At 38.2% G+C, this 22,793-nt stretch overlaps 1 protein-coding gene across 5 annotated transcripts in view; it reads left to right on the top strand.

The window, feature by feature from the left end:
* The window catches only part of luzp2 (leucine zipper protein 2), a 327,898-nt gene that overhangs the window by 256,870 nt on the left and 48,235 nt on the right, over positions 1-22,793 (top strand). For 4 of the 5 annotated variants that reach the window (XM_064335712.1, XM_064335715.1, XM_064335711.1 and 1 more), the window contains exon 8: positions 22,185-22,259. The exons of the other annotated variant lie outside the window; for it this stretch is intronic. In XM_064335712.1, the coding sequence (XP_064191782.1) occupies positions 22,185-22,259 (75 nt within the window). The remainder of the gene's footprint in view (positions 1-22,184; positions 22,260-22,793) is intronic. 5 annotated transcript variants of the gene reach the window in all.

Consider the following 22,793-nt stretch of genomic DNA (forward strand, 5'->3'; position numbering starts at 1 on the left):
TGCTTGACAACGGTAAAATAATATGCCCAAACACCCGTGGAAGAATATTTCACTTTCTGATTAAAGCGATAAAAATCAATAAATATAAAAGTAACCATATATAGTCATTGTTGGTAACCTGTTGTATGTGGAATAAACCCCTCCAGGCTGTCCCGTTATTGGAAAATAATGTAGCCTACTTCGAGGCTGGTTAAGCGACCCTACATTATTTTCCAATAACGGGACAGCCTGTTGTGGTTTACATATCATATTACAACACAAAGAATAAATATAAAAAAGGGGCCAGGTGAATGAGAGGGAAAGACACATCTAATCACTGCGGGCTCTGGATGGGAATGAACTTCGTGTGTGCATAATGTGTCACTAGAATTAGCATTTTTGATCATGGTTATCTGTGGAGCCGGTTGTCCAGCAGTCTTTATCCTCACCTGCTGCGTAATCCAAACTGTGGAATGGCTGTGACAACAAATAATCCACAAGATGTTCTTCCCCATCCCACTTTCTGCATCTGCGTCCATGCCTCTCTGTTACCCCCTCACTCACGCTGCCGTTAATTGCCTCGTTAGCAATAGCAGCACCACTTTCCTCAAAATCAATTCTCGCCTTTAGCTCAATCCCTCGGGGCTGCTACAACAAGCTAACTGTTGCGTTGGCTAATGCAAGTAGCTAGCTACTGCTCGATAAAAAAGGGAAACGTAAATCCGAAAAAAGGAAATTTGGACAACTACCTCTGCCTCTATGGACCAGCCTCCTCTGGTTAAAGAGGCTTAAATAAAATGTAATTATTTAGTGATGTGTTTTAAAAGTAGTTCGCAATTTGCACGTTATAATACAATACAGTGGTAGAGAATTGAAGATGAAATTTGGACCAATGCAATGTCAATATTGTATTCTGGTTGTTGATTGGTTAGGGAGGACGTCCTCCCTTGGAGCATCATTTTACGTGTTTTGGCCAATAATAGATTAGCATGAAAAAAAATGAAGTACATTAAATTGATATAAGAGATCCCGCTTAAGGAGGACAGCAGGAGCTCGTCCTCCTCTGCCCCCCACCACCACTTCACACAGACTGCCCTTTCCCCTCTTGCCTGCCCTGCAGGTGTCGCTGTTGAAGCATTTTAATCAGAATTTCAATAATGGATTCTTTCCAAAGAAGAGAGAAAACATTTTATTTATCATTTTATTAATGATACTGAGATTTGGTAATAGTTTATTTCAACCAATTACTCTAACTTTTTATATTTTGATCTCCCTCTTGCCTCTCAAAAATAGAGGAGGAGCAACCTCCTCTGCCTCTATGGATCAGCCTCCTCTGCCCATAATGCATACCATATTGGATTTCTGAAATTTAGAATTTTTTGAAAAACACTATAAATACAATGTGTTTTTTTAATTTTTTAAAAAGTTTTTTATGAAACATTGTGTACAACCTCCTTAAACCAAGTTCCATGAAAAACTTGTGCAGAATTTTGATGGGTAAAAATATGGATGAATACCAAGCCAACATAAATCAATGTGAACATTGCTTACCCCAAAATGTTAATAACTTTTGAATGAAACATATGATCATCTCATGGATACCTGTGTTCAGGATATCAAAAAAAGGATGCATGTAAGATTTTGTTTTACTTGGTCACAATTTTTCATTTAAAAAAAACATGTTTTTTCTCCTACAAAAATGTAATAATGTGCATAACATTTTATGTACAGCCTCCAAGTTTCATGAAAAACAGAGTTTTTATTCATTAAAATGTGTATAGATTAGGAGCCAATACAAAAAATGTGAGTGTAGCTGATCACAAAAATGTGAATAACTCCCAAACGGTTAAATGGAAATTGATTAGATTTGGCAGCTGCTGTATATTGGTACTCATATCAAGAGTCAAAATTTGAAGTATTGACCCAACTGAATCACACGTATTCTTGGCCTGTATGAGTGTATTCACATACAAGTGATGGAAATTCATTGTATCTTTATCAGTTCAACTTGATAATGTACATTTACATAATGTGATTACAATATGCACTTATGCTCATATGTAAGTTCAGTATCTCAAAGGAAAACAGAACAATTTGATATTTAACACAAAATGTAATGAAGTAGTGTATAGGGCAGGGGTCGGGAACCTTTTTGACTGGGAGAGCCATAAAAGCCAAATATTTCTAAATATATTTCATTGAGAGCCATATAGTATTTTTAACGTATAATAAATCTCATAAAAAACACGTTTTCAACGTACAAAAATGCCAAGTTACTAAAAAGTATTGATATCAAAATGACGCCAAGTTACGATACTACAAACAATATAGGCTATCTTGCCTCACCGAAATGACATAAGATGTATCTCAAAGCAATGCTACCCAATATTTCCTCAGTTCTTTCAAGTCACTTGGCCCTGTGTATAAGCATGCACTACATGAACAGGCCAAATATATGTGTGGATGGCTCTCTCACAGTCAAGATTGATTGAATAGGTGTGTGTATGTCCAATTTGTATTGGTATGTAGGCCTATGTATTTCGCTGCCCAGGCTTTCTGTTGCGTGAATGATAGTATGTTTCTTGGTACAAGTGTGTTCGTGAATGTGAATATAAGATGCTGCCAGGGAAATGTCCCCATGCGGATAAAGAAGTTCTCTATGTATGTATGTACAATATGTGTTTTACATGCAGTATTTATTGTACGTAGCAAATATACAATGACTTGCACATGTACTCAAATTCAGTTCAGAAGCAAGTATAAACATGTTTTCTGGAGAAATGTGCTTCCTGTCGTTGCTCAGCAGCAGTTCTGTACATTAATGAATTTATACATTAATTTCAATGTACAATGTTCAATGTGTTCCATGAGGCAATTCGAAATATTTGTCTCTTTGATCTGACAGAAAGTTTGCATGACATTGTGAAATGGTAAGATTAGAAAACACAGGGCCAAGTGACTTGAAAGAACTGAGGAAATATTGGGTAGCATTGCTTTGAGATACATCTTATGTCATTTCGGTGAGGCAAGATAGCCTATATTGTTTGTAGTATCGTAACTTGGCGTCATTTTGATATCAATACTTTTTAGTAACTTGGCATTTTTGTACGTTGAAAACGTGTTTTTTATGAGATATCAGTTCTTTTTGCAAAGCGTTTTATTATGAGAGTGAGAAATGCGACCCTGCAAGAAACGGTTGTGGATTATGGCTATCGTTGTGTGAATCTGTACAGTCTGATGAGCGTGTACCGTTCAGCAGTTTCGGTTTGCTATATATGTAAAACAGTGTCTGTGAGATAGGATGCAGTGGCGTAAGCGTAAACGCATCAGAAACGCAGATGGAATATGGTATGTACTCACGGATTTGACGTCCATCCAACGAGCCTTGACTGACAAAATAATCAACACGCCCGTAGAATTATAACTCCCTAGCTCGCAACTTGTGTAGCCTTCTGTCCTGCTCCGTTGTCTGTTATTTCGTGGAGATGCGCTATTAGTGTTTGTAAGGTTTATCCTTCTGTCCTGCTCCATTGTCTGTTATTTCGTGGAGATGCACTTTTAGTGTTTGTAAGGTTTATAAGGCATTTTGATAGGCTAATCTGCAGGTAGGAATCCTCTTCGCCGTTTTGCTAAACTAGAACCGGAAAACATGATAGTGGAGAATAGGAGCAGACGCATATGTCCCAGCAGGCTTTGCATATGAGAGAATAACAACAGTGCGGGAGAAATTAAATGAAATTACGAAATTCCGTAGTTGAAACAATATGTTTTTAGCAGAATGGGCATGTAGGTGAAGGTTGACATGATCACGGAGTATAGTGCGAAGTAAATGGAGTGACCATGAGCGAACTTATATTCCTTATCAAATGGTATATATAACAGTCGGTATTGAACATTGGTTGTTGAAGTGGAGGGTCAAATAACATTGCACACATTATTACCTGTAATGTAATCTATTGCACGAATGTGTTTTTCTCATGTTCAGTGCTAGTAGTTATACTTATGAGTGAATCATGATTTTAAATGTAATGTTTTAATGCGGAGTTGCAGAACGTACATACGTAGTAATTGTGTGTAGCCTATGTGGCTAGATAGAGAACAGGGCGAGGTAACATGAATGTAGAAACGTGGCGTTTGCTGATATTAAGGTTTTGTACGGTTAGCCAAGTGAAGAAATATAGCTAGTAGAAATGGCACAGTGGTGAACGGTGTAAACTTTTAAATAAAAGGAATACATTTGCGTCATGAAATGCATATGGGTGGCCGTGAGTGAGTGAGGTTTACCAGTCTGTGACTTCGTTAGCTAATGCCATAGCTATGCAATGCGTGAAATATCATTAGCGAACCTGCCGGTAGTTTTAAAGAAGAACACAAGCCAGTAAGCACAGAAGAGCTTCCGTTGAATCCATATGGCTTAGCAATATTGTAGCCGGTCAATAACTGAACGTACAGACGGTAAGTCATAATGCATATATCTTAGCAATATTGTAGCCGGTTAATAACTGAACGGTGAACGGCGGGTAGATATGGTGCAAAAGCAATAATTAAGAAGTAGTAGACAATTATAGTGAGGGTCGAAGCAAGTTAAAGAAACGGGTTCCAAGCTGGGCTTGAACATGCGACCCAGTGTTCCCAAGCCTGTAACCTTACCCACTAGGCCACAGACGGATTAGCTGTTCAACCTGCGGAGTTGCGGAATGTACATAAGTACTAATTGTTGTAGCGTATGTGGGTAGATAGAGAACAGGGCGAGGTAACAGGAATGTAGAAACGTGGCGTTTGCTGATATTAAGGTTTTGTACGGTAGCCAAGTGAAGAAATATAGTTAGTAGAAATGGCACAGTGGTGAACTGGTGTAACTTTTAAATAAAAGGAATACATTTGCGTCATGAAATGCACATGGGTGGCCGTGAGTGAGTGAGGTTTACCAGTCTGTGACTTCGTTAGCTAATGCCATAGCTATGCAATGCGTGAAATATCATTAGCGAACCTGCCGGTGGTTTTAAAGAAGAACACAAGCCAGTAAGCACAGAAGAGCTTCCGTTGAATCCATATGGCTTAGCAATATTGTAGCCGGTTAATAACTGAACGTACAGACGGTAAGTCATAATGCATATATCTTAGCAATATTGTAGCCGGTTAATAACTGAACGGTCAACGGCGGGTAGAAATGGTGCAAAAGCAATAATTAAGAAGTAGTAGACAATTATTAGTGAGGATCGAAGCAGGTTAAAGAAACGTGTTTCAAGCTGGGCTTGAACATACGACCCAGTGTTTCCAAGCCTGTAACCTTACCCACTAGGCCACGGATGGATTAGCTGTTCAAATTGCGGAGTTGCAGAATGTACATAAGTAGTAATTGTTTGTAGCGTATGTGGCTAGATAGAGCGAGGTAACATGAATGTAGAAATAGAAACGTGGCGTTTGCTGATATGAAAGTTTTGTACGGTAGCCAAGTGAAGAAATATAGTTAATAGAAATGGCACAGTGGTGAACTGGTGTAACTTTTTAATGAAAGGAATACATTTGCCGTGACTTCGTTAGCTAATGCCATAGCTATGCAATGCGTGAAATATCATTAGCAAACCTGCCGGTGGTTTTAAAGAACACAGGCCAGTAAGCACAGAAGAGCTCCCGTTGAATCCATGTGGCTTAGCAATATTGCGGCCGGTTAATAACTGAACGGTGAACGGCGGGTAAATATGGTGCAAAAGCAATAATTGATAAGTAGGCTAGTAGACAATTATTAGTGAGGGTTGAAGCAGGTTAAAGAAACGTGTTCTAAGCTGGGTTTGAACCTAAGACCCCATGTTCCCAAGACTGTAACCTTACCCACTAGGCCACAGGCGGACTAGCTGTTCGAACGGGAAATGTTTCAGAATAAAAATGTATGGGTATTTTTCGTGTGTATGCGCGTTTTTGATTGGGTCGTGTAGGGCAGATTTGGCTGGTGTTAGTGAAATGTCCAATGGGGAGACATGTTGTTAGTGGGATAGGCGGCAGGAAAAATAAGAATGAGAAGAAGAAGAAGAAGAAGAAGAAGAAGAAGAAGAAAGAGAAGAAGAAGAAGAAGAAGAAGGAGAAAACGCAAAATCCCCTTAGTTTGGGGCTTTATTGTGTGGACATGTGAAGTTGTTTATGAATTCTGTCTGTTGAAATGGGGTCAGAATGTACAGAATTTAATGTTTTTAAGGGCTGAGTGTCTGTGGCTGTTGTGGTTATTTCTGTGGGGAACCCTGAAAAGTGCCAAACTCTCGGTGCTGTATAGGTATGGGGGCATGCCCCCGCCAAGGCGTAACTTGGCGGGATGGCATACCTGCCATCCCAATTAAATATGTCTTACTTTTAATGCGACTTCTGGTGCTGCATGGTTTTGCTGATGGCCTTGTAGTCTGTTTCATACGTGGTGAGGTTGAGCTTCATGCAGGCGTTGAGGCTTCCATCAGTTAAACGTGAGCGTAGGTTGGTCTTAATGTTCCTCATATGCGAGAATGACTGCTCACATGCATATGTAGAGCCAAACATGGTCAATACGGCAATACTCACACGCTGCATTGTGTGGTATGTCACAGGAAGCTCATTCCAAGTTTTAAGAATCAGCTGGTCTTCAGGTTGAAGATTTTTCATTTCTGTCCACTTGTGTTCCCTCGCCAGCTCTGCTCGCTGTCGCGCAAGACTTTCCAACTCTCGATTAAGTGACTTGAACTTACTCATCCACATGTCTGATGCCTTCAGGTCAGCAACTTCCAGCTCAAAGTCTCCGATAGAGACCCCGGGGATGCATGTCAGGTCGACTTTGTCCACTGCACACTCATGTGGATGAGTGATGAACTTGAAAAGACCAGTGCGCGCACAAAATTCTCCAAAACGTGCTTTGAATGACTGCAGGAGTTTGGACGTAAAGCCAGCTAGCTGCTGGAGATCCAGATGTTGAGTGGAATCACTTGCTAAGCATGCATCTCTAAATTGTCGCAGTGTCGTAGTGCAGAAAACGACCTGTTTCAATGTCCCTGAGAAAGACTTCCAGCTTGCTTTCAAATGCAAACACTGCTTGTTGAAGGGATGAGATTGTATTTCCAATACCTTGCATTTTCACATTGAGCTGGTTCAGATGGCCAGTTATGTCCACGAGATAGTGAAACTGCAGGAGCCAGTCAGTGTTGTCTAGTTCAGGATGCTTGACGCCTTTCATTTCAAGAAAAGTCCGGATTTCACTCAGGCAAGCTGCAAAACGGCTGAGCACCTTCCCCCTTGACAACCAACGCACGTTGCTGTGTAAAAGCAGACCGGGATAATGATTCCCAACTTCTTCTAACAGAGCTTTAAACTGGCGATCATTTAAAGCTCGGGCAACAATAAAGTTGACCACTCGAATGACTAGCGACATCACCTCACCAAGCTCCTGGCCACACGTCTGAGCGCAAAGCGCCTCCTGGTGCAGGATGCAATGAAAACTTAGGATGGCTCTCTTTTCATGTTCACGGAGAAGCGCTACAAATCCTTTGTTCTTCCCCAACATACAGGGTGCACCATCAGTACAGACAGAAATAAGTTTATCCATCGGTAGTTTTTTTTCTTTAGCAAACTCCATGAAAGACGTGAATAAATCCTCTCCTCTTGTTGTCCCTTTCATTGGCAAAACAGCCAAGCTTTCCTCACGCAGTGTGTCACCTGCAGCATACCTGGCAATTATACTGAACTGAGATAGATGGCTAACGTCTGTTGACTCATCTAACGCGAGAGAAAAGTATGTCCCGGCGTTTATGTCCTTAATTTGTGTTTCCTCGACTTGATTTGCCATCATGATGCTACGATCGTGAACAGTTCTTGCTGACAGAGGCATGTCTTTTATTCGTTTGATTATCTTGTCTTTATTTGGGAAGTCATCAAACAGTTCATTGGCCACATCAAGCATGAATGTTTTGGCATACTCGCCATCTGTGAATCTATTGCCAAAGCACCCGCAAAGCTAGCGGAATTCCCGTCACCTTGCTTGGTCCACACACGTAGTTGCTGCTGACTCGTCTGCACTCTCCGCTGTAGCTCTTCGCGTGCCTTTTTCCTGCTGTGCCCCGCTGGATATTTCGATGCAAATGAAGCATGGTGCGTATCGAAGTGCCGCTTTATATTTGACCGTTTCATCGATGCAATTTTATCATTGCATATTAGACATACCGCAGATCCTGCTCTCTCCACAAATGCAAATTCCTCTGTCCACACAGCCTGGAATGCACGGTAATCATCGTCTTTTTTTCTTTTCGCCATCTTTTCCGTTACAAGGGTTGAAGCGGATAAACTAGTTGGCTATCTGATCAAATGGATTTCTTCACCTTTACAATGACCCGTGACATGCTCGCGAGCCATTGGTTCCCGACCCGACCCACGGGTCACGGGACCTGTGACCCGTGAAATTTATCTTCAAAACTAATTTCTTTTTACTTTAAAATGACACAGTATTATTAAGCAATATCACAAGTATTTTAAAATCAGTTCCAAACTGATTTTATTTTTTTTAAATTTTTTTTTATTATTATTATTTTTTTCAACTCAAAATTGTCTGGGAGCCATATGCCGTCACCGGAAGAGTCATATATGGCTCGCGAGCCATAGGTTCCCGACCGCTGGTATAGGGGCATTAAATCGGAGTTCAATGTAAATAGTTTCGGATTTCACTGGAAATGTATGTTGTTGCTTTGGGAAGGCATTTATTCGCACAGAAGTTCAGAGTACTGTATAAAGTGATCATTTACACCCTAATTTTATAAACATTACAAATACAGCAAAGATTTTAACCTAAGACCTAAAATTGAATGTGTTACTATGCAGGGCCAACATGGGTCCATGTGTATATAAATGCTGTAAATTAAAACTTTCTCTTTTCTGCTTGAGGATTAAAATAATGACATGACAACATATTTAACAAAACTTTCAAGGATGAACTATGTTGATATCGCTGATCAACACAATAACATAGTGACACGAGAGCACTATATACTGGTGGTTTAAGTGGCTTAATATTGACTGTGTGTGCATGGAGTCCACGCATCGCTGCTTACAGCTATATTTTTATTTAAATTGTTATTTGTGACCTGATTTTTAAATAGACTACTTTCATTTTGTAAGACTGTTTAAATGAACCAATAATCAGGGATAGAGATTTACATTATTGATTACATGCATTAATTACTGTCGTCAACTGTCCAAATTATACATGGTTTTCAATGATCATCTTCACAGCACATTCTTCACAAAGCTAATGTATCACTGCTCATTCATGGTGGTTGTTACCAATTAATGATTTAAATAAAGTTAGCCTTTGTTGGTGGATTGCTCAACCTGCTAAGGCACTGTTCATGCATGGATGGGCCCCACAGCCCGGAGTTGTCCTGCATGATGACACATAATTTTTGTAGTGTTGCCCAGGGCAACATAGTTGTCAATTGGGCCAGCTGGGATCTGTCTCTCATTGCTCTCTAGTGACCCCTACTGGTCATTTAGGCAACCTAGTAGGTCTGCTTGCTAAAGCTGCACATTACGTATCTTCCTCTGACTCACATCTGTGCAAGCTTGGCTTCTGGGCTGGGGTGTCAAAAGAAATAGCTGATGTTATCATGTGCTTTGGAGAGGAAAGCACATGCTTGTCTACACTCTCCAGCAAATGTGGCTATAAACCATTAGGCATTCCGAATTGCAGAGAAAATGCGGAAAAGAGTTAACTTGCCACCTAACATGGGGACAGCACTGTATAGGAACAAGAGACAACTCCAGAGGGGCAGAGAGAGGAATGTTGGGATACTGGAGTGAAAGAAGAGAGAGAAAAAATATCGCTGAGGTTTGGTATGTTTGTGCTGTCCTGGTTTCTTTAAATAAGGCAGACAGAAGATGAGTGACAAAAGGCTGGTTAGTGTGCATATAACAGGAAACCTTCCACAAACATACAGTAAACTTTGTCAATATCAAAGCGTTGCAAGCTGTCAGCTATAATAAAACAAGAGATTTTTAATATCTCATTGAGACTCCTCAATTTAATGAAAAGATCTTTAATATGGGCTGGACAGTGCTTGACTTATTTGTGTGCAGAGAAGAAAATAGTAGTTAATTTCAAAACCTCAGTAAACAACTTCTCATATAAAGGTGTCCATCGATGTCATTTGATAAAAGTGATATGAAACTTGAATTCTCTGATTCACATCATGCCTATTGATGGGTTATGATTAAAAAGTTGACTTACAGAAAATGCTATATAAGCAGTTATATAAAATATCATATAGATCTTATAGTAACTTTATAAATGATAATAGACAGCTGTGGTATATATCAAGTGCTTTAGGGGATTAGAGGACCTCTGGGCCTGAATGGTCAGCCTTGGTATGGACTTCCTGATCCTAACTGATGATTGGCTAGTAATGGAATCTTTGCATATGGTGATTAAATTGATCTCATAGGCTGAAACAACAGTTCTTTGTCTCTGAAAACTCAAGTATTGGACTTAAAATTTTTGAAGACTGTACTTGTACCTGTTCCCGACTGGTCGTGTTATTAAATTATATAAAGGAGCTCCTGACTCTGTCTTTGGTTATCTTCATCTTTAACACCATCATTTTTGTTAAGAAATTCCTCCACTATCAACACTCTCTAGCTGTGGCAATATTCAGGATATAACAGAGGCTCTTGTTCCAACACATGTTGTTGCTTTAAGAGATTTAAACATATTATTCAACATAACAAGTTACAGATTCATTTGTAACTGTCAACTTTCTGCATGGTTTATGGACAACAATCTACATTCTGTGGTCTGGACTTAAGATTGTATAGTTGGTCGAAATTAATAATGGGGCTGCTTACCTGTCAGTTTAGCAATGTACCCTACTTTCCAGCGTTGACCCCTGAATGTAGCTGGCAGCACACAATTAGCCATGGCTTGCCTTTTTAAAAGAGGGTCATTTGGCACCTGCGATGGCTGCCTGTGAAATATTTACATGTATTTCAACAACTGTGCATCTCAGCTGGTTTATGCAGTGAAGAGAAGCAACTGTGGCCAGCAGACATTTTGGAAAAGAGGGTTGCTTCCATGTTGTATTCTTTAGCAATAGTGCTGATAAATACAATGACACATGCAGTTATTTGACTTATTTAATATCTGAGGGTTTATGTAATATATATAGGTTTTTATTTTAATTTTATTTACTAAACTATTTTATTTCACAGACAATAATTGAATGAGCTTTCTCAATAAAAACAGTGAATGAGAAATATAAGTATAGAGAGGTAATTCTTTTTAGCATGCGTTGTGGAGCCTACCAGTAATCTATAAACATAACATACCTCCATCAGACTAATGTGCCCATTGAGGCTAATGGTGATTGACAAGAGAAAGTTATGTTAGATAATGGTGTTCACATTGTGCCAGTGATGATGTATAAGTACAAAATCTCCTTGCAGCATATTAATCAGAGCTGTAGCTGAGATCTCAATCAAGACCGAGTCAAAATTGAGTCATTCGTAAAATGTCCATTTCAAGACAAAGGTTGCAGGGGGGTTGAGACTAGACCACAATAATTAAAGTCCTATTCAAGACTGAGGCCATAATAACATATTTTCCAACATAGCTATTATGCTGATTGTCAGAAGTATAAAAGATAACTTTGTAAAGGCATAATTCAACAAAACTTTCATGTTTTGAGGACATTAGTCACAATAATGCTACTAGAAAGCTTTAAATTACTGTATATATTTGAACCTATACAGAACTAAAAGTAAAACATGAAATTTAATGATTCCAAATGAGCAACCAGCAACAACTATAAGTACAAAGTATGAAATACACCAGTCATTCATGGCCTATTATGTGCTTGAATTATTGATGAGGTTCTTAAGTTTAGAATAGGGTTAATATTTGAATTCACTACAAACAATGCTCACACCACACAACAAGAAAAGCCATATTCCCATTATTAATTACAAATAGACCAAACTATACATACATACAGTGCAGTCCATAAGCATTAAAATGGTGACACAGTTTTTGTTGTTTTAGCTCTGTACGCATTGGATTTTAAATGGCACAATGACTATGCAGTTGAAGTGCAGCCGGTCAGTTCTAATTTCATATGTACATCCATACTGGGTGATCCATGTAGGAATAACAACCTTTTTATATGTAGTGGGCCCCATTTTGGTGGAGCAAAAGTAATCGGACAGTTGGGTGCCCAGCTGTTTCTTGACCAATTGTGTGTTGTTGCATCAGTTTATGCACAATAAATTTAACAAGGTCTAGAGGTTATTCTAGGTGTGACATTTGCATTTTGAGTCTGTTGCTGTTGTCTCGACCAGGAAATGTCAATGCCAGTAAAGCAGGCCATCATGGGGCAAAAAAGTTAGAATAAATTGATCAGAGACACACCAAAGACATTATGGGTATCAAAATCAGTTGTTTTATGCATTGTTAAGAAGCATGCACTTGTGAATGCACTTGTGAACTCAGCAATAGTAAACAACTTGGTAGACCATGGAAGACCACTGTAGTGGATAACGTAGAATATTCTTAGTCATGGAGAAAAAACTTTTTTTAACTGTTGAGTAGATCAAGAACACTCTCCAGGATGTAGGTATAGATGTGTGAAAGACTACCATAAAGAGAAGACTACACCAGCATAACCCCAGAGAATTCACCAGAAATGCAAACCACTCATAAGCCTTGAGAACAGAAAGGCCAGATTAGAGTTAGCTAAAAAGTATATTTAAAAAAAACTATACCATCCTGGAACAAAGTCTTATGAACTGCTTATGATTCAAAGCAGCCCTCCTCGTCTGTGAAACATAATGGAGGTACGTTTTATGGCTTGGCAGGGTTTTACCCAGAGATTTATAGTAGAGGTGTTACGCCTCCTCTTAATTACCAAGCACCTCCCCTAATGTTAAGGGTAAAATGCAGAAACAGGCACTTGATGCATTCTGTAATAAAAGATTAGAAACAAGTTTACAATTAAATTTACAATGCAACAACAATCCTACATGTTTTAGAAACACTTAATTTTGTCACCAATCGCTAGCTTAATCACCATATCACTATGTCAGCCAGTATTGAACATTGCAGTGCATGTGGTCCCTACACCATACATGTCAGTTGACATGTCCTGAATGACTGTGATTGGATAATATTAATATGTAATAAATACAATTATTTTTATAGGTGGTAGAATTTCATGGGTTCAAAGCAGTTTAGAATTTAATGTGAAATGCACAGATGTTAGGTAACTGGCTATATTGTACTTGTAAGTAATAAAAACGGTATCACTTTTTAATTTGCATTTATTTTGTTTTCCTCCTGTTTTATTAAGTTTTTTTTTTTTTTTTTAGTTTTTTTAAACACTTTCTTTTTTCAGCAAGCGTTTCACCTCTAAAACCCCCTCTGGATTTGCAATCAAATACTAAATATGACGACCTTAAGATTATGCTAGTTTGACCAACTACTTATGGTGTTATCAAACTATGTATAAAAAGGTTGAAATTTCTCTATGGATCACATCTTGAGAGTAAGCCCCTTCCTTCAAAAGACAAGGTAAGCATGGCCTCTGCCATGAGTCAGAAAATAGGTATCTGATATGCTGACCTAATAATCACCTTAAAAGGTGATTAGGTTGTAACTTTTATGTGAGACATCTGTTCAGCTTACTTCTGATTTCTGGCTATCTATGTCATATAGTGTGGCTATAAAAAACATAGGCTTTTCCAGTCTATTCCTAGCTTCAGATTTTATAAGCTGGCCTGACCAGGTTGACACTGATGTCAGTCTATCTTTAGGGGATGTGTTTTGTTTATGAACCAGTGGACAGTTCCTTCTAAAGAATTATGTTCATATGTAGTCTGGGTTCCAGTTGAGAGCAGCAATTTAAGCCAACTCAGCTACTAACCTAGAGACAAATGTAATCACATTTCAGGAATTTATCGCTACCAATCTTCCCTTTCCAGATATTTTGAGATATGTGTCTGTCGAGAAAAGTATCAGTCAAGTCAATCAGATGTCACTCACATGTTATTGACCTGATAGTGAGTGCAATTATTGGTGGTACAGTGGCCATAAATTAGGAAGCCCGATAATAAATTTTGACAGGTCTGACACATTCGACATCATACTATTCCAGCTATTCCAGCTATGCACATTTATAAAATAGTTATATTTGTGCAGTTCTGTTGGATTTGATTCCGCCCCCCTTCAGGTATATGCAGCCCTCTGCATATACCTGAAGCCCCCTAAAAATATAGTGTATTACAAAGCACAGGGTGAATTGTGACAGTCATCTTTGGGTATGGCAGATTTATTTAAAAAAAATACCACTTCTCCTTAAGCATGGAAAATCAAAAATTCTGCAATTGAGCATATTTTCACTGGAGCAGTCATTAATTGGATAACACTGTCTGTGAGCTAAACAAAATTATTTTCAGTGCTACTCAGAATATCAACAGTAAATCATGGTTAAGAATCATTGTCTACCACAGTGGCATAAAATTCCTAGTTTAGTTAATTTGCTTTTGTATCAGCTGGTAGGATAGACCTGCTTTTAGTGTGGCTGAAACAGAATCCAGATCCAAAATTCAGCCTACACGATGAAAATTAAAATATTAATCCTATGAGGCCAACATGTTTACCACACAGCATCTGACAGCAGTGTGAGAGAACCCAGATTATAATGATATAAGTTTCACCAGGCAGCTTTGTGGGTATTAAGTCATACAGGCTTATATTAATTTTCTAACCATCTGTATACCTACCATTTTAGGCAACATTTTAAATTGTGGGGTCTATTCATACAAGATATAAAGCCACTTTAATTCTTCCCAGGCTTTCATTTCTTCCAAACTGTGAGGCAAACTCTCAAGCCTGAGGAACAATTTATTGTGAGAGATATTCGCCATGACTTTCAATTTAAGAGTAATTTAGTGAAAAGTATTAGGAATCAGATTATGCCTTTTCTTCACACATTGACATTCAAAGTTAATATACTCATTTATGTTGATGAAAACCCTCTTCTGGGAGACTATAAGTGGGCTAACATTCATGTGAAAAGGGGCAGTGTTAATATGGCTATGATAGTTATGGCTATGAAGTCTAGTTTTCAACTGCCAAAAATGGTGTTATGTACAATAGTTAGCCATAACCAAGTTGGTACTCTAACATATTATAAGGGCAACAAAATGTTGTGGCTATTCCATCTGTAAAAAGTGCAGCACCACTCTCAAATTTGGACAAATACAATTAGACGATTACATAGTCTGAATATGTCCATAATAAAGTGCTACAATGATTATTTCCTGGTTCATACACATCAATGACATCAACATTAACAAAGTCTGTAAAAAAGTCAGTAAAAAAGAGGTTGTGGTCAATGATCGAGGTGACTGCACCTTATTGATTTGATCTTCCAGGTAAAATAACAAGCAGGCAATTAAAACCATGACAATGAGGAATGAGAAATTAGTGTACATATAATGTTTTGGTTTTTTTTGTCATAATCCTTGTTGATAGAATGAATGTTACCTTTTGGATTGGCCTAGTATAACCAGACGAGATCTGCTAGTGTTATTTTTATGTGAGCCCATTTAATTTAAATGGACAGTTTGTATCAAATCACTATTTCCAGGGTCATCCCAGGATATGCCTTTTTAGCTGTTTGTCAGTGTTTACAACAGGAACCAAGTGTATTAAATTCAGTGAGAGATTTGCAGGTTATAGACAGGCTGCATCTTGATGTATCGCCACATTAAAACAGCAAGTGAGACTGGTTAAAGACTTAAATATTGGCCTATAAATAGTGCAATAAAGCTGCTATAAATGTGGACCTTTTTCACTATGGGTATGGGGGGATTTCCCAGTTAAACTAGCAAATTATTTGCTAATTACCCAGCAGAAATTAAATTAAGGGGAAGGGTAACAAATTGGGATCCAGTAATATTTAGCATGATGTTAACAGAAATGTATGCCATAATGTTATTGATGGCAAAAACCAAAGGCAGGATACAAAATGAGACAGCAAAAAAGGGCTTAAAAAAGAAACTACCAAGTTACTCTCTAACTAGTAAAAAGGTTTGCATTTTTTAGTGGCTCACTTATTAAGACTGTACACATATTATTAATCATCTGGCTGTTTCCCATATTTCCAATAAAGTAGAATATATAATATAACATTTATGATGTATTCCAGTGGTTCTCAGCTGCAATCCTGGAGGACCCCTGAATGTGCTGTTTTTTTAGTTCCAACCACAATTGCAATCAAAGAATTTTAACAAACTGTTCATTTTTCTCTTTTCATGTTTAGACAAATTATTTATTCTTTTAAGCTACATTATGAAGAATACATGACAAATAAATGCCTGAAATAAAAGACTAGCAGGAGGTATTTCCATATTCATGCTGTTCATATTTATATGGGGGGAGGCCGAGAAGTTAAGAGAAAAGTGATCACAGCTCAGAAGAGGCCATGGCGAGGCTGAAAATAATCCCTACAGTGTCAATCAATCTTGGACTAGGAAGTGTGTGGTAGCAATTAGGTACACTAACCAAAGATACGCTTTATGACCAAAAGTATATGAATTCCCCTGGGGCTGTTTTTCATGGTTTGGGCTAGGCCCCTTAGTTCCAGTGAAGGCAAATCTTAATACTACAGCATGCAATGACATTCTTGCCGGTTCTGTGCCTCCCCAACAGTTTGGGGAAGGCCCTTTTCTGTTTCAGCATGAAAATGTGCGTGGGCACACAGCGAGGTCCATATAGAAATGGTTTTGCTGAGAACAATGTGGAAGAACTTGACTGGCCTGCACAGAGCCCTGACCTCTGCCCCATCCAACACCTGTGGGAACAATTGGAAAGCTGTGTGCCAGGCCTTATCACCCAACATGAGTGCCCAACCTCACTAATGCTCTTCTGGTGGAATGGAAGCAAATCCCTGCAGCAATGATCCAACACCTAGAATAAAGCCTTATAAATTTTGGATGAGATGTTGGATGTTGGGCGCCATGGTGATGCAGTAGCTAGCACTGCCTCACAGCAAGGAGGCCCTAGGTTCGAATCTGGACTGGGCCTTTCTGTGTGGAATTTGAATGCTCTTTCCATGTCCGCATGGGTTTCCTCTGGGTACTCCGGTTTCCTCCCACAGTTTAACCTCTTAGCGCAAAGCCCCTAGTGGTCGGCACGCCGGTGTGCCCAGATTGTTCAACTCAGACATTCATTGCTCCTGCAACCAAAGTATGAGTTAAAAACATAAACGCTTTGTTTTAGTTTCATTAGTAGATGATACACGACAACTATGCAGAATATGGAGTTTCGCAGCACCACCATTGTCGCTCTGGTCGTTCATTTATCAAGCACCCCTTCCCTGCAGTCTCATTTGCAACTACACCCCCCCCCCCCACCCATGACATAATGGACAATATTGTCTATCTGGGCATTAATAAAAATATTCTTTCACCACTCAAAAATCGTATTCCATCATAGCAAAAAATAAACCCAACAATAGCCCTAGGATATACCAATACAGCAGTGAAAACGTTGCTTACTGAATAACAAAATAAACAAGACCAAGTTTTCAAAAAATATATCATGTCATTCTACAGTCAATATCTGGGACTAAATATTGAATAAATATACAACCTTACCTTTGGTTTTACACATAGAGATGTCCCTTTTCAGACTGAGTGGTCATATATTGTCTTGGACAATCCGTTTGTGAAATATACGCACATATGTGACACCTGGGTACCTTCCAAAATAGCTGTGCATAATACCACACATGTTGTTTATGCCGTTGTCACCCTTTTTAGTACCGTCTGGCTTGATTGACAATTTGTTTATTCAGTAGGGGACAGTATAAGCTTTCTAACAATGTATAACATGACTAATTTTGCTTTAGGGATAACGTAACCAAAATTTTTCTCATCATCGCATTCACTTATGCGTTCACTCTGTGGTAGCAGTTAAAGCCACTGTACCTGACGAAACATTATCAACAATTTTTCGGAATTTCTTGGAAAATACTATTATTATTGAGGACTTCTGAGCATAGCTAAGCCATATGTTTGCTGATAAATGTAGCTGACATCGTGTTCTGGAGTGAGACAGAAGCGGAGGGAACTGTATCATTGATTTGCTGACTCTGTCTCTATCTACTGAACACAGATAATATTTCATCATCGCTATGTAAGTATTACTGCTCAAAATATTTCGGTTATATATGTTATTTTTGAAATAGAGTGTCCTTAAATATGTTATAGTGGTGTTTTATAATGAGGATATTTCACACTGTAATGTAAGCGTTTGTTATTAGTTTAGTAGTTTTTGTGATGTATGCAACAGTGATGACTTGAGAGTTGGAACCTTGCCAAAACGTGGAGGATGGTTGAAAATTGTTTTCATGTTGTCCCCAGTGTTGCCAACTATTTTCTATGGAAAGTAGCAAGGGCTTCCTCTAGAAGTCGCTAAAAGTCACTACATGATGTCATACATTAATTTGCATATGTGTGATGTCACCACGTAATCATTTGCATAATTAAAAAAAGCGTATGTTAAGCCACGCACGGCGATAGGCATAGTGTAGGTTTTGTGTCTGCCTGCCCTCCAATGATGTTGGCCGAGCTGCGTAGTATCTGTTAGATCTGTAGAACATCTACTTCCGTGTAATTACAGCGGCTGATTCTACATAGGTCAATCATTACTTTTATAAACGTGAGCAATGCTAGAGCACTAGGAAAGGCAGACGTGACGTGTCATTCACAAATCGGTGAAAGGTGATTTGTGCTGTTGCTCAACAACGAGTATGGAGGTTGCCAAAGTTGCGAGAAGTCGCCAAATTTGTCGCTAGTCACTAGATAAGATTTTTAGTCGCTAGGGAAGGACAAAAAGTCGCTAAATCTAGCGACAAAGTCGCTAAATTGGTTGTCCCATCCCCATACAAGAAAACATAGGAGAGTACGGAGTACAGAAATACATACGAGAGTTCATTATTACACATTAGGTACTGTACCACAAAGTGTGGCAATGTTTTTGCATTTTTTATTCATTTGATATCAATGCTTCATCTTAAACCTTCATAAGGGGCTAAATGTTATGCTTTATAATGCTCAAAAAACATTTTATTCATTTTTTGAGAGATTTTGGATATGTTTCTGGACCCGTAGAAACATATCCACATTTTACATATTTTAGACCACTGTACTGATAGAAAGCTTGTAATTCCCACTTGAAAATGATGCAAAAGTGAGCTTCTTAAGTCAAAACAGTTGATTTGTAGTGAAATACGTGAATAAGTTGTGATTTACAGAAATGCATAATTTAGACATTTTGGATAGATTTGGAGATGCTGGGTACACTTCACAATTTTTGCTTCATAGATCTTCATATCCACCCTTAGATTTTATGAACTTGTGGTCAAGAAGTTTTTGATCCAGGACACTTATAGTTTAATTTGCTGTATATATGCAATCTCTCAGTATTTCACTGCAATCTAAAAAAGCAAGTTCATTTTTTATTTTTTACCTAGAAAATTACATTTGTGGCACTTTATTTTATATTCATAATTTTGGAAGAAATCATCTAAGTTAATACTGTAAATGGTACAGATGTCTTGCTTCATTTGAAGCCATTTTTTAAGTCTCTGTGGTGTTCACATCTGGAGTTATAAAGCTTTAAATAGGGTACCCCCTAAAACCCCCCTAAATAAATAGGCTCTAGCACCCCCTGTGACCCTGCCGAGGAGTAGTATAGATAATGGATGGATGTTGGAATTCAGGTGTCCACATACTTTTGGCCATTTAGTGTATCTTGGTATTCATTTATTTGAATGCTCTTGTGCTATGGAGTGGAATGTAAAGCTTTAGTTCTGGCACTATTAGGACTCAAACAAATATTCTCGTAGTAGTTAATCATCAGGAGTGCCCAATGCAATGGATTTACATGGAAATGCAGAAGTGTAAATTCACAGTTGCCTACGCTGTGCATTATTCATTATTGCAAGTCTGTTTTTGTCTGTCAGTGTTGCAAAATGACTTACCAAGGTTAATTTGGCATGATGCATATAAATTCAGCAACAATAAAGAAACAGCCCAGTATGTGGCCATTGTCATAATGCAAAAAGTGATTCTTATGGGATGCACTGAGACAGGAAACTTTAATGAATGGTAAAATGCACTAAAGGTACCTGAAATGCAACAAAAAGTCAAATCATATGTCAGCATACTGTTGCTTTTCCCTCTATATCACAAATAATCAGAATGTTCTCCACAAAACGTTTCAGATTCAAAATTCAGATTCCCAGTACCTTTTTGAGGAAAAAGTGTTCTTTATGAACTTCAAAGTTAAATGTACACGAACATACACACACACAGTATATATACACACACAATGACTTGGCTGAATACTTGTTTCTCAAGGGTGTGCTGTCCATTCATTTTCAATAACAAGACACCTTGGCCTTTCAACAGTTGTAAAATCAATGGCTACAAATACAAACAGCAACATTCTTTAGATTTTGAATTAACGTTCAAAAAACATGAAACATGATGTGTTGGTGATTTTTCTGAGCAATAGCCTATGATGTCATTTGTGGCTGCTTTTAAAATGTTTTGTTCACGTCAGACTATGCACAGCAAATGACACAATGTACACAAGGCAGCAGCAAAGTTTAATTTTGTGACAGGGGCATTCGCTGTTTACACTACGTGACCATACTATTTTAAAAAGCAAGAGAGTGGGACATACATTTGATTGAGTTAGCCTATGGTTTCATACATAATGATAAAAAAACAAAGCAAATTTCTGCTAATTGTATGGTATAAAAATGAGACTATTTATATATATTTTCCTAATAGAATCATTGTTTTCATGAAATCACAAGAGTGTTTTGCTTAACAATGTTCCAAACAGAACCAGAGGTTTGCTTGACATCACTAAAACAATATGCCCAAAGAGCCGTAGAAGATTATTTCAACTTCAGATAATTAAGTTGATACAAATCTAAAAGATTACTAAATTACTAAAAGTAACTCATTTTCATTGTTGGCAACCATTGTATAAGTGAAATGAACCCTCCAGGCTGTCCTGTTATTGGAAAATAATGAACTAAGGGGGTGGTAAGTGACCTTGGCTTTGCCTCGTTCTCATCACCACCGCCTTTGTATGTTGTTTTCCGATAATGGGACAGCTTATTGTGGTTTATTCCTCACATATATAATTGTTATTGAAGTGTCCAAATTGAAACACATAGAACTGTGCTAGTTTGCTGTTTTCAAAAACCAGTTCAGTTGAGGAAGAATCACAGCAGGGATACTGAACTGAAAATAAATATGAATGACAGGAGTCCCATAAATATATTTTAGGCTTTGAAACAGACTGAGAAATCTTCCAGCAAAAAAAAAAAAAAAATGTACCAGCCTACTAAAATGCCATGAGGCATGAACGGCTTAAAAAATAAAGTTGGATTTTCTTTTTTTTGTGGAGGAATGGTAATAAACATGACCTCCAGAAGAAAAGGTGAATTCACTTTGTGTGATTGGCATTTGAACAGTTCTTGTTTGAGGCAAGAAGGGTTTTTTTAAACAAAATGCATATGTTCTCCATGGGTGATTCATGGTTCTTTGTGATGCTGTCTCACATCAGTGATTGCCAGCATTCAGAGCATGCCATTTTCCCAGAAACATTACTGAAACACATTTTCCCCATTTCTGTGAATCTTTGTTTTGGATTAGTACAGAGGACTAATAACATTTTGACACCCACTTGAATACATATATCGGTTGAGTTCAGAGTCCCACTTAAATGGATGCCCAGAGGTGTTCCACTTTGTTGATCTTTAGCACACATGCATTATACTGCTAAGTGCATGTAACATACAGAGGCCATTTATCCAACATTGGGTAATATAAATTGTATAAGCCATTCATTTGCATTCATGTGTATTTCTTACCTGCCCATATCATGACTTCAGCAAACTTAAATAAGCCACAGATATTTGTCCAACAATATTACTCTGAACCAGGAAAACTCATAATTTTTAATTGAGTATTTCTTTTAAAACCAAGTGACTCTGAAATTTGAGCAATTTAAGTGTGCATCCTATGGCCATTATACCTAGGAAACTATCTTCAAGGTTCTGAATGCCAAGGTACATTGACCGATTTAGTAGCTGTCTGCTTCAGTAAATGTGTCTTACCAACAGGGACAGCAGTTAACAGACCTTGAACGCAAGTTAACAGCAGCCAAAGAAGAACTGGAGAAGGCATCATTGGACAAGGTAAAACTCTTTTTACAACATCCTCCCATCAATTACATGGGTATGGATCACAATGCAGCTATATAAACAACACGTAATAAGAATCACTGACTTGTAGCAAACAATTTGATATTTGCTGATCAAAGGCTTATGGCCATATTAACTTAGCATGCCACAAATTGCCGTCTGTGCCGCAAAATTTCACATCGCTGCGTGTTTTCAATTCAGCAGGGTATTTGCTAAGACTGCTTATGTAAATGAGTACAGCCACAGCAAGTTCATTTAAATGCACTACCAGTATTTAAGATGCGTCTTGCATGTGGCAGGAAAGTAAAATTATTGTACCGCTCCATCCCTGGTGAAGTCAGGTTTAGGACAGGTGTCAGTATCCATGGATGCAATGGATAGGCACTGTCACCTTTAAATGTTAACATGTCTCATTAGACACCATTTGACCGACATACAGAGCTTAATCAAAAAGAGAGAATGGGTAAATAAGTAATATTTGTTTTGTGGGGTTCCGGAGTGCCAAAAATGAATATTAAAAAAATCTCC

This window comes from Anguilla rostrata, chromosome 5 (assembly GCF_018555375.3).
Source record: "Anguilla rostrata isolate EN2019 chromosome 5, ASM1855537v3, whole genome shotgun sequence".
Lineage (NCBI taxonomy): Eukaryota > Metazoa > Chordata > Actinopteri > Anguilliformes > Anguillidae > Anguilla > Anguilla rostrata.